The sequence below is a fragment of the Lynx rufus genome, unplaced genomic scaffold (genome assembly GCF_022079265.1).
Source record: "Lynx rufus isolate CCGP_SWC_20201006 ecotype Redwood Valley unplaced genomic scaffold, mLynRuf1.p SCAF_10, whole genome shotgun sequence".
NCBI lineage: Eukaryota > Metazoa > Chordata > Mammalia > Carnivora > Felidae > Lynx > Lynx rufus.
In genome coordinates, this window is record NW_025814824.1 from 86,487,642 (window position 1) to 86,499,827 (window position 12,186).

Below are 12,186 nucleotides of genomic sequence, written 5' to 3' on the forward strand. Positions count from 1 at the left end.
GCACAGAGGACACCCTCAAAAGGAGTGTCTGTGGTAGCAGGGACCGGGTGATGGTCACTGGAGCTTTTACATTTCCGTGTTTTTTCAAGCCGCTTCTTGTTTTAAGCGCATAAAGTGATTCTGCGGTGAACAGTAGTTGGGGGTCAGCCTAGATTGTCATTCACCTGGGACACACCTGGAGTGACGGTGCAGTAACTAGAAAAAAACACAGATGACGAAGATGCTTCTGTCAGGTGATCTCCGTAGCGTCTCGTCATCTTTGGTCTGTTTTTCGCCGCTCGTTTTCGGCGTGTTTTCTCCGCGTCTCTTCCCCGCTGATCCCCGCAGCCCTGCGCTAGGTGCGTGTGCGCGTGTTAGCCCGCTTGGACGGATGTGCCCTCTGGCGGAGGTGGAAGGTCACAGAGAGATCGAGGCCCCCCCCCGCACACCCCAGCTGGCACGGGGAACAGAGGCCAGCAGCAGAGACCTGCCCTCCCGCACCCACCCGGGGCCAGAAGGCTCATCCCCCCACGACGCCTGCCTTCTCCTACCTCCCCTGTGCTGGCTTTACTTGTGCTGTTATTCTTTCAATAGACTCACCTTTCGTAACTTAAATATGTTTATTTTAAAGGAAAGTTTAAATAACTAATGCAGAAGGGAGACCAGCCACGCTTGCCATAAATAAAAGGGGACACACCTTGGGCCCAATCAGCCCCACGTCGCGTTTCGGTCCAGCCAGGTGTGGCCCGCTGAAGGTTCTCTTGGCTCTAAAGGGAGTCGGCGGGGACTAGGACGGGTGTTAAGGACACGTGAGCACCAAGTTGAGCCTTCCTCGGTGAGGAGGTCACAGAGTGAAAGAACAGAAAAGGGAAGGTGCTTCTCCCCCCAGGGATTTCTGGGGCGTCCCCGAAGCACCCCAGCCCTGCACCATCCCCAAGGCCGCTCTGGTCTCGGCTCCCGCAGGCCCCGGTGACTCCCTCCCACACCCCCGTTCAGCGTGTTCTCGTCTTACCCTTGGGAGGGGAGGGGTGCAGGGGGCACGGACCCTAACTCAGATTTGGAAACGGGCTCAGAAAGGGCAGGCTGTGACCCGTCCGGGGAGGCACCGGTGGGAGGCCCTTCGTGTCTCGCCTCCTCAGGGAGGTGCCGCGGACCTTTCCATCTCGATGCCCTTTCCGGACGCTCAGAACTTCTTACACGCAGGAGGCCAATAACTGCCCCCCCCAGCCAGCTGACATGTGCCACCCCCACTGCCCAGGAAACCCCCCACAGCCTATAACCTCACTGCCTACTGCACACAGGCCCCAGTGGGGTTCAGCATAGAAAACATGCTCAGAGACATGAGGGGTCAGGGCCAAGGCCGCACAGCAAGGGTTCAGAGGAATGCAGGCCAAGGCCCAGCTCTGCCTGACCACAAGTCCCTGAGAGCAAGGACCCTGCCTCAGTCACCCGGGACCCCCAGACCCAGCATGCCCTGGGTGAGGAAGGGCCCTGGGTCTTCCTTCCCCTGGTACTAGGGGAGGGCAGCTGGCAGAGGCGGGGTGAGGGGCTTGAGGAGGACTGGGAGGGTGAGGGGCTGCTGGAGGCCACATCACGTGGATCAACTCCAGTGAAAGCAAAGAAAAAGGAATAAAACCGAATGTCCTTGGAAATTCCTTTAGTGCTTGGCTGTCCATGAAAACAGGATAAGTGGCTTCCTCTGTCTGTGCTCCAGCCGGGCAGGGTGGAGGCGTTGAGCTCAGGCCAGGACAGCCTCAGGTCAGCACGGGGTGGGGTGGGGGGGGGGGGCGGGCAGCAGGGGAAGGGGCTCCAGTGCTGCTACTTGAGGGCATCCAGGTGGGTGCAGACTTGGGAGAAGACATTGTCCACGGAGCCTTCGGCATTGACCTGCAGGGAGACGGCCGGGAGGGCAGAGATGCTGGGGAGGGCCATGCGGGCCTCATTGGGGCAGGGGCTCACTTCCCCCAGAGGTGTGGCCTGACTCTCTGAGCCCAGCCACAGGGGACAGCAGCCCATCACGGAGCCAGCGGGGAAACCAAGGCCCGGAATGGAGGGCTGGCCCAGGGTCACGGGGATTTTGGCCAACCCAGGCAAAACTCCAGATTCCTGGGGCTACCCGCGGCCTGCAGGGGGCGCACCTTGCGCACGATGCCACGTTTCTCATAAAAGGCGATGACAGGTTCCGTGGCCTTGTAGTAGGTCTCTAGTCGCTTCTTGATGGTCTCCTCATTGTCATCCACCCGCCCGCTGGTCTCTCCGCGCTTCAGGAGCCGCTGGGTCATGGTCTCAGGGCCTGCGTCCACATACAGCAGCAGCGTGGGCTGTCCGATCTGCGGGTGGGGTGGTAGTCACAGGGGCCCCATTCCCGTCCCCGGGGCCATCTCCTCCCCATCCTCCCATGCCTGAGGCCTCACCTGAGACCCACTCAGATCAGACCATCAAGCCCTTCCCCAGGGCAGCCTAAAGGACCTTCCTAAAACTACTCCTCTGCTCCAACCTCTCCCATAGCTCTCCAGTGCCCTCAGAGAGAGCCTCCCGCCTTCCTCACCTTGTGTTTCCCACTCCTTTGCTCTCCTGGCTTCAGTCACACCGATTCTCTGAAGTCTAGGCTCTCGTCAACCTCCTCCCAAGCCGGGCCTTCGCTCATGCCAAGAATCCTCATCCTCAATCCCAAGTACTTGCCTTCAGATTTGAGCTAAAATCTCATTCCTCTGGGGCAGTCTGCCCAGATGCAACCCCCCACCCCACCCCGCCCACCATCCCCAGCCCCCTGGGGCACACTCTTGAGTCCCCTTTACTTCTCTGCCCAGAATGTCTCAGGAGGCCTCTGGTGATTCACTTAGTGTCCCTCTCCCCTGCCAGTCCAGGAGCCATTAAGGACATCAAGGCATCTGTCTGACACAGCAGGGCTGGACAGGACTTGACTGAGGGGTGACGGGCTGCCGAGCTCTGGGGGGTTCTGAATAACGTCACTGTTGTTGGAATAAGCCGGGAAGGGCAAGGATGGAGGCTGACCTGTCCTCCTTGGGTGAGGCCCTGATGCCCCCTGGTGTCCAGATCGGAGAAGACGTGTTGCCAGGACCCCTGGAGCCCATGGCAGGGCTGGGCCCTTGCGCTGAGCCCACCACCCACAGTGGCGCCCCCAACAGCCCCAGGAAGGAAGGAGACTTTTAGTAATCTCATTTTCTAGATGTGGCCCTGAGGGTCAGAGGTGACGTCACACAGCTGGTATGGGTGGGTCATGACAGCACGTGCCTTGAGGTTGCCTAGCACCTGACCACAGGGTCCATGGCCTCCCAGTCTGAAGGAAGCCCAGCCCGCTTCCATTTCAAAGACAGGGCAACCGAGGCCCAGAGCAGGGTAGACACTTTCTTGAGGTCCTGCGGGCACTTCAAGGTCAGGAAATCCAATCTCCTTCCACTGGAGGAGGCTCAAAGTTATGGAAGCCCAAAGGTGGCCCCAGCATCACAGGCTTGGGAAGTGGGGGTTGGGGGTCCGGTCCTGCCCCAGCCTGTCGGGATGCCTGGTCCTCCCCACAAGGCCAGGGAGGAGTCCCTCTGCCAAGAAAACCTCCTTGAGCCCAGCCCCCACCCTTGCACTTGCTTGCAGCCCTGTTTCCCTAGTGTGACCTGTGACACCGGAGGCGTGGGTGTATGTGTGTGTGCCCACGTGTGTGCGTATGTGTATATCCCTGTGTATCAGTGAGCTGTGTCCATGTACGTACATGTATGTGCGTTGCCAGACGTGTGTGCACACGTATGCGTGCCTGTGTGCGTGTGTGTACGTGCCTGTGGCTTTGTGCTGTGTATGTGCACGCACACGTGCGTGTGCTTGGGGCCTGTGTGCATATGTCTGGGAGAGGTGCCCCCACCCTGTTTTCCTGGTGGGAAGCTGTTCAGGCAACTTGGGGCCATCATCCTCAAGGCCTACTTTTTCTAGGCCTTTCACAGACTCCCCGCGGCCCACGGAAGGAGACTGGACTCCCCTCCCTGACACTGGAGGCCTCCAGCCAGGCCTGAATCGCCTCTCCCACATCATCCTGGTTGCCCTGCCCCATAGATTCTCTTCTCCCCATGCCAGCCGGAGCCTTCCAGCCCTGTCCCTCGCACTCCCTGGCCCTCTGTGTTCGTAAGGTGCCAAGCCCCACTTTTGGAGGGTACATTCTCTCTAATCTCCATTCTGCTCCGTAAGGCGGCTGCCAACTGTGTCTTCCCATTTTGCAAATGGGGGGGACACTGAGGGTCAGGGAGGCAGGATGATCGGCCTCAGGCCTGTTGAGCCGGAACCTGAGCTCGGGTTTGTGAGCTCCCCAGCCCGTGCTTCCTCCTCTTCTAGACTTTTCTTCTAAACTTCTAGAAAGACTTCCAGAAAGTCTTCTCCAGTTTCCCTCCTTATCCCTCTCCCCACCCCAACCCCACAATCAGTGTCTCTTTGCCCCAGACTCTCTCTGGCCATCGTGGCAGCCCTCTTTCCACCTGACCACCCCACATCACAGCTCCCAAATGCACCCACCAAGTTGCACTTACCTTCCGCTCAAACTCCTCTCCCTGCTGTACTTCCCGAGGGTAGCCATCGATCAGGAAGCCTTTGGAAGTATCAACCTTGGCCACCATGGCATCTCGGAGCATGTCCAACACTGTCTCCTGGGGGCACCGGAAAAGATGGAGGGGTCATGAGCCCCTCTCCCTCCGCCTTCTTCTAGGCCTCTGCCCTAATAAAGAAGTTCCAAACAAGCCTCTCTCTCCAGGAAGCTTCCTTTGAATGCGAAGGCTTGACTGGCTGATTAAATCATTCATTCACCCATTCATTCATTCATTCATTCATTCAATAATATCGATGTAGCCCCTGTTCCCCGCCAGCTCCCGTCCAGGGCTCTGAGGACACCACTGTGAACAAAGCAGGCCTTTCTCAAGAAGCTCACAGTGTGGTGAGGCCGGTTCATCCATTTCCAAACATTTCACAGGTTGAATGGGCAGAGAAGGAGTGATAAAATTAGGGGGTCTGAGCCCAAATCTGTGGAGCCAGGAGGGTCTGAAAGCTGAGGAGGAAAGAACATTCCAGGCAGGAAGGAATATAATGAGTTGGACGGGACAGAAAGGCCAGGGAAGCTGGAGGGCGGAGAGCTGGGGAGAGGGGGGTTGAGTGGGTGGAGTGAGGCTAAAGGGGTCAGCAGGGCAGGGTCCTAGAGGCTCTGGGAGCTTCTAGAAGGAATTTTCTGCCGAGGGCCATGAGGACCAAAGCCAGGAGTGTTTGGAGCCAGGGAAGGTCAAGGCAGAGTGTCATGGGCTCTGCTGGCTGGAGCCCACTCAGGGCCACCGTCACCCCCCACCCCACCGGGCCCACTCACCAGTGGCACCAGCTGCCCCTTCTCCATGATTTCCGACAGCATCTTGCCCCTGGCCGAGCCCGAACTGACCTCGGCCCGCAGGAGGTCCCCGGTGGAGAGGTGGGTGTAGCCGTACTTCTGGACAATCTTCTCACACTGGGTGCCCTTCCCCGAGCCGGGCCCTCCTGCAAGCGCCCACCCGTTCAGAAGCCCCAGGAAATGGGGCCGCCGCAGGGATAGGGTCACCCCGCAGAGAAGGGGCAGCGCCCCGGGGTGCCACCCCAGGCCCAGGCTCCCACCGACGCCTGCAAAGAGCCTCCCTGCTGGCCGCCTTCCCCGCCTGCCTTGGACTCACCCACCACAAAGATGATCTTGGTTTTCTTCAGCTTCTCTGTGGGGGAGAAGAGGGGAGCAGAGTTCAGTCACTCGCTTGGCAAACAGCACCTCGGGAGGGACAGGCCTGGGCCGGGCCCTCTAAAGCCTGGAGCCACTGAGGGGCTCGGACGCCCACCCTCGCAGCCCCTCCCTGTGGGCGGCTGGGCAACGGCGGGTCACCTCTGGCCTTACAGTCTTCCGTGTTGTGGAGGTTTCTCACGCAGCAGGCCCCCATGGTTCCCGTTCTGCTGTGTCCCCTACCCTTTCCCTCCCAGACCCCGGGCCTGCCCATCGCCCGCCTTCCCTGGGCGGTTCAAACGTGGAGTCGGCAACCACAACATACGTTGCCCCGGAGACGGTTGCCAGGGAAGCCGGCTGCGGTGGGCACAAAGAACCCTTGCCCAGAGTGGGAGGTGCGCTGATGCTCCCGCCTCAGCCCCGCCCTTAGAACTCAGCAGGACCACAGCCTCACCAGACGGAGGGAAACTGAGGCCTGCTCCAAGGGCGCCAGACCCAGAACCGGAAGCTGGGCCCTCTTCCCACGCGGCCCGGCCTTCCCCTCTTCTCAGGGGAGAAGAAGGTCCTCACTGCGTAACCTCAGGAAAGGAGTCCCCGGCCCTCTCTGGCTCTCTGTCCCTCCCCACTGACGAAGGCCTGGCAGCTCCCAGGGGCCCTCTGGCCCCGAGGCTGGAAACCCAGAGGAGTTATCTGTAGAACAACTTCTCCCGAGGGCTCCCATCAGCTGCCTGCCGTGGGCCGGCTACCACCTGGAGGTGGGGGAGGCCACAGCCCGGCGGCAGCTGCTGTTCGGAGCCCGAGGGGTGGCAGGGTGACCGCCGGCTCGGGCGGCAGCAGCGGGCTCCTTTAAGGGCCACCCAGGCTGAGGCACAACGCCAAGGATGGGGCCGTGATGCCGCCAGGAGGCGGGCCTGCCAGGCTCCCTGCTGGCCCCATGTCTCCCTCCAGGTCCCAGCCCATAGCAGCCAGGAGGGCCCCAGACATCCTCAAGACCCACCCTCTCTGGACAACGGGGAGACTGAGTCCCACAGAGGCGTTGGGCGCTGCCTCGTCCTTGTTAGGCTTGGCATTTACACACCTGGGGCCTCTCCCCAGGGCTAGCCTCCCCTTGCTAGCGCCCACCCTTTCTAGAAAGAGGCAGGGATTCAGCTCTATAAATACCAGTGTAGGAGGTGAGCTGTGGGGCCCTCAGGAGCCTCAAGGAGGCCTCATCGCTTCTGAAATTAGTCCTGGAGCTGGCGCATCCCGTGAGATGCCTGAGGAGGATGTCGGAGGCTCCCAGACGGGCCCCTCTGGCAGCCCCAGAACCTCCCCCAACCCTTCCCAGAATGTCTCCTGAAAGCACGCCCCCTTAACAGATGGGCACACCGAGGCCCAGGCAATGAGCAGCAAAGAAGAGACTCAGTACCTTCCATCCTGCTGAGGTCTGGGGAGCCGAGTCAGCGCTCTGCAAGACAAGGGCACAGGTGGGGCCGGTGAGGGGGGCTCTCCTCCATCCTGCCTCTGCTCCTGCCCAGCCCCACGGTGTGCCCCAGGCCCTGATACTCCCAGCGGCACCGGGCAGCGAAGGCCCCCGGCAGGTTGGGTGACCTCGGGAAAGTCACCTTTCCTCCGTGTGTGTCCGCTGCCTCACCTGTAACAAAAGGGCGGCAGCCCCCTCCTGTCCACCTTTTCCCGCTGGAGGAGCCAGGTGGTGAGGGCGGTGCTGAGGGACGGAAACAGTGACATCAGCACCTGCTGGGCCGCTCCCTTTGTGAGTCCCAGAAAACAGGCGTCTGCCCAACACCTTGGTGATGCTCCCCCGGGGCCAGGAGGAAAGACTTGTGGAGGCCAGAGAGGGGGGACTTGAGCTGCAATACATCTCACCTGGGGTGGGGTTTGGACAAGGATGCTCAAAGGGACATTATGGAGGCCCGAGGGGGAGGAAGCTGTAGGAGCTGCTCGTGGGGGACACAGCCCTGTACAGCTGTCATGGGGGATCCCCGGCTCTCACCACCCCCCACATGGCCCCCACCCCCTCACCCCCTCGAGGACCGTGTTCCTCAGCATGTGACTCCACCCCGACCCCTCTGGGGACCCCACTCTGCTTCAACGTCCCCTCCCACCTACAGTTACCACCTACACACCTCTGGCCTCCGTTCCCCACCCCCCCCCCCCCCGCCGGCCCTCCCCAAGGCTACCAGCTACCATCACAGCCACTCTTGCCTTGGCCTTTGACACCCGCCACGGCATTCCTCCCGCCTGGCATGCCCGCAACCCCAGGCCCTTTACTCCTCGCTCTCACTTTGGCCCCAGGTTCCCAGGACCCCTGCCTCTGCCCAGGCAGCCCCGGCCTCCCTCCCCAGCCCTGTGAATCTACAGCCCCTGGACAGGCCCCAAGACCTTCCCACGTCCCCAGCTCCGTGCCCTATTACCCAGCCAGAGGCCCTGTCTTCTCTCACACCCGACTTCCACCCTGCACACCCACATCCCAACCCTCTTGCTCCCGATCCTCTCTGCAGTCTGTGTCCTCAACACCACTTCCTTGTTCCAAGCAGGGCACCTGGCCACTGCCCCAGCCTCCCGTGGGTCTCTCCATACCCCACCAGGCAGTCCGCAGGATTTTCTGTGATAAGCATCAGACCACATCGCTCACCTGCTTAAAACCCTTCCACTTGTGGCTCCTTGGCTCCCAAGATAAAGCCTGGGCCCCTAACATGGCTGACAGGGCTCAGTAACCTGCCCCCCCCCCCCCACCCTCTGCAGCCTTCACAGCCACCGCTTGAACCGCTTGGAGCTTCCTCACCCACCATGACTGCGTCCCACCTCCAGGCCCAGCTACTGTTGCACCTGATGCCTGGATGCCTCTCCCCAGGTGCTATTGTTTAGGACCCAGTTCAGGTGTCACCTCCTTCAGGAAGTCTTCCTGGACTCCGTCCTCCGCTCCCACACTGGCAGGTGCCTCTTTTGAACGCCCCCAGCGTAGCACATACCACACGGTATCGGACCTCTCTGTGGAACTGCAGGCCCGTGTGCCCCACCAGACCGGGCCTGGCCCCAGGCTGAGCATAGGGCTGGGGGCCTCACTCCACCTCCCAGCTGTCTTGGAATGGATTTGAGGCTCGGAGAGAAGGAGAAACTTGCTCCAGAGCCAGGCTGGGGTCAAACTCAGGGTTGCATTTTCTGCTGCTTTAGGCCTGGCACCCAGTAGGTCTTTCAGCAGGTTTATTGGCCGTCCTACCACTCATGGGCCATGAGTTATAGCCTTTTTCCTGCTGAGTGTGCTTAGGGAAGGGCAGACGCTGCCAATGGCCCGCAGCAGCTGGCAAGGGAGGAGGAGGGTCCCCAGGCCAGGGAGAGCCTGCAGTGACCCTGAGGAGTGGCCTCCAACCCACCTTGCCCTGCCTCTTCCCAGTAACCTAAGCCCCTCTGTCCTGCTGGCACCTGCCACTTCCTTCGTCCAAAATAACATGAGTCGTGAGGAGGCATCACAGAGGCCAGGGGTCCAGGACGGAGTTGGGTTACAGGCTCAGCACCCAGACCTTATAAGGCCCCCGAGCCAGGCTGCAGCGACTCCTCTCATGACTGGGTGGTCTGCCGAGGGGCCTGGGGAACAGGGGCCCGGGGGGACAGCGACCTAAGGGCCCATCGCTCAGCTGTGTGACCTTGGGCACCTGGTGTCCCCTCTCTGGGCCTGTATCCCCAGGCCGTGACCCGCTCCTGCTGGAGAGTCCTGAGTGGATCTCTGAGCAGTGCTCAGAAAAGGTGGCCCTAGGGCTCCCTTAGAGCCCTCACCAATCATCCGGGGGGCTTCCCGTCCCCCCAGCGCTCAAAATGACATGGCAGGACAGCTCCTCCAATCACAAAGGCTGCCCCTGCCAGGTCCTCCGGGGCAGGGAGTCAGGCCACAGCCCCCTTCCCCGGGCCCCAGCTGGGACGTGCCAAGGGCAGGGACCTGGAGCCCCAGCCCCGGGAGTGCCAGCCGGGACAAAGGGGCGACTGTCTAGGAGGCTAGGAAGGACGGCAACACACATCCCCCCCGCAGGGGCACACGCAGGATGGCACAAACACCCAGAGCAGAGCCTGGGGAGAACAGACAGGCCAAAATACACACGGATCATAACCACCGACACAAACACACAGCCGCACAAACCCCAAGGATGCCCCGACACACACAGGCTGGCGCCCCCCGGGGCGCGCGCGGCTTCCCCACGCCCCGCAGAGGCGCCCCCCGCGCGCCCAGACATGCACACGGGCACACACTGACCTGGGGGAGGGGTGCGGCGGGCGCCGGGGCCAGTGGTGCCCTGCCCGTCCTCGCCGGCCGCCCGCAAAGGCGACTATTTATAAGGCTGTCAGCAGCGCGCAGCATGCCGGGAGCCAGCGCTCCGCGAGGGCAGGGAGGGGGGAAGGAGGGAGGGAGAGCGGACCGGGAGGGGGGTGGGGGGCCGGACCGGGGTGAGCCCCGATGGGAAGCCAGAGCAAGGCCGGCGCCTCCCCGCCGCGCATCCCCCCCGCTGGCTGTGCCTGCACACAGCACGGCACTTAACAGTTTGCAGAGGGCTTTCCGTTCCTGCCTGACCTCCGGTGTGCCCACATCTCGGCGGGGGAACAGGACCCGGCTTCCTGTAGGACAGCTGGGGAAACTGAGACCCGGAGAGAAGAGGCTCTTTGTGTAAAATCCCACAGCCAGTTGTTGGCAGAGAGAGGCCAGACCCAGCGCGGGAGGCAATCATTGCGTGGATTCTGGGGGCTTTGCCGGCCAGAACAGTCCTCCCCACCCCCAAGGACCTGCCCTCCTCAGATCCTGCCCAGGGACCCCTGGGCCAAGACCCACCTGGAACTCCCTGCCCCCCTCCGTTAGAAGGGGCCCAAGAACCCCTGGAACTCGCACTCTCTCGGGACCCCCCAAAGACCATCCATGTACCCATTTCCCAGCTAGTGGTTGTGTAGATTATATATATCAGCTCTGCCTCCGCAAAACTGCCAGGCAGCTCCCGTGAGGTGAGCGTGAGAATGTGGGACATTCAGAATGCTGAATGGGACGTGGGCACCCAGATGGGGGACCGCCAATCCTGATAAAAAGGACAGTTCCCATTAACGAGCACTCACTGAGTCAGGCACTGGGCAGAGCGCTGGGGCTCAGACGGGGTCCGTGAATCCTTAAGCACGGAGGAAAGTGAGGGTCATACCCTTAAAATAGCTTGCCTGAGGTCCCCAGCGTGAACCTGAGAAAAATCCCTGAACACGAAACCTTATTTGCGGCTGAAAACGTCATCCAGCTTTTGACACAGGAGCTACTGAACTGTTAAACTAGACAAAGGCATATGACTGAACCCAGAACTGTTGCACCCTCATTCTTGAGAAAAACTGGATGTTTTCCTAGTAAGTGTCGTAATGTACTAGAAAATTGATGCACTGTAAAATGTCATTCTCTCTTCCAATCATAATGTTTGGAAAACAACTTGCGTGGTCTTCCTAATACTTCTACAATTTGCTAATAAAGACCCCCTGGCTTTTATTCCTCAAAGGGACACAATTTGGGTTGCTCCCTGAATCTGTGCTCCCCAAATTGCAATTCTCAGACCCCCAATAAATGCTTTTTATTTCGATTCTTCCTCTTTTCTCGGTCAAAACAGGTAGAAGTGATGCTTATTCATGGAGACCGGCACATAGCAGTAGGTGCTCAATAATGCAGCAGGGCAGAGACCGGGACCGTGCAGTGGCAGAACTCATGACCTTGAAGGTAGTAGCCCCAGATGACGGTGAGTTGAATTTAGAATGTGTCTCGTAGGCACTGGGGAGCCATGGAAGGTGTTGGAGCAAGAGAGCGAGAGTACCAGGAGACTGAGACTGCCTCCGGTGGGTCATTTCTGAGCAACAACAGCCAGGATACTAAGGCCTGGGTCTAGTCCCAGCTCTGCCACCTGTGACATGAGACAAGGTCCTTGTCTCTTGTGAGCTTAGTTTCCCCATCTGTGGGAGGGATGGGTGCTGGGCCAGAGGTTCTGTCTTCAAAGTTGCTTGAAAGGCCCTCTCAAAAGCTGTAGGTGGCTGACTGCACCGGCACAACCTTTGGGGAAAGCAAACTGACATCAATCAAAATTTTAAACATCCTCCTACTTTTAGGAATCCCACACGTGGGCACGAAGTGTGTACACATGGGCTCGAAATGTGGGCACGAAATGTGGGCACGAAATGTGTCAGGTGCCAGAAGGGCCTGACTGATGGGAGGGACGGTGGTGCAGCCAGGCAGGGTGGGGTCATGGTCCTCGGTAGCATCGGCATGAGAAAGGAAGCCAGAGGTCCGTGTGTCTGCCGAAGCAAGAGAAACAGGCAAAGAGCCCAGTGAAAATAATTCTAAACATGCGGGGGCGTGTGTGTGTGTAAAATCTATTCCTAGGGTGGTTTTTTTTTTTTTTAACTTCTCTGAAATCGTGTTGTCTTATAATCAAATTGATGGTGTCTTTAAGTTGATGAAATGAAGCAGAACAGAGGGGCCAGGGTGT

At 60.0% G+C, this 12,186-nt stretch overlaps 1 protein-coding gene across 1 annotated transcript; it reads right to left on the reverse strand.

Annotated features, from left to right (window-relative positions):
• Positions 1-1,326: 1,326 nt before the first annotated feature.
• Positions 1,327-10,009, reverse strand: AK1 (adenylate kinase 1). The gene is made up of 7 exons (XM_047100022.1): positions 9,945-10,009; positions 7,107-7,145; positions 5,661-5,696; positions 5,327-5,490; positions 4,506-4,622; positions 2,118-2,309; positions 1,327-1,866 (listed from the first exon to the last, which is right to left on the reverse strand). The coding sequence occupies exons 2-7, from the start codon at positions 7,111-7,113 to the stop codon at positions 1,798-1,800; spliced, it is 585 nt and encodes a 194-aa protein (XP_046955978.1). The 5' UTR covers positions 7,114-7,145; positions 9,945-10,009; the 3' UTR covers positions 1,327-1,797.
• Between the last annotated feature and the right edge of the window lie 2,177 nt (positions 10,010-12,186).

Excerpts from the sequence above, each read along its gene's own strand:
- AK1 (XM_047100022.1), bottom strand. Across the intron at positions 5,491-5,660 it reads CAAGATCATCTTTGTGGTGG|GAGGGCCCGGCTCGGGGAAG; the intron begins GTGAGTCCAAGG and ends GGGCGCTTGCAG. Across the intron at positions 1,867-2,117 it reads AACGTGGCATCGTGCGCAAG|GTCAATGCCGAAGGCTCCGT; the intron begins GTGCGCCCCCTG and ends GTCTCCCTGCAG.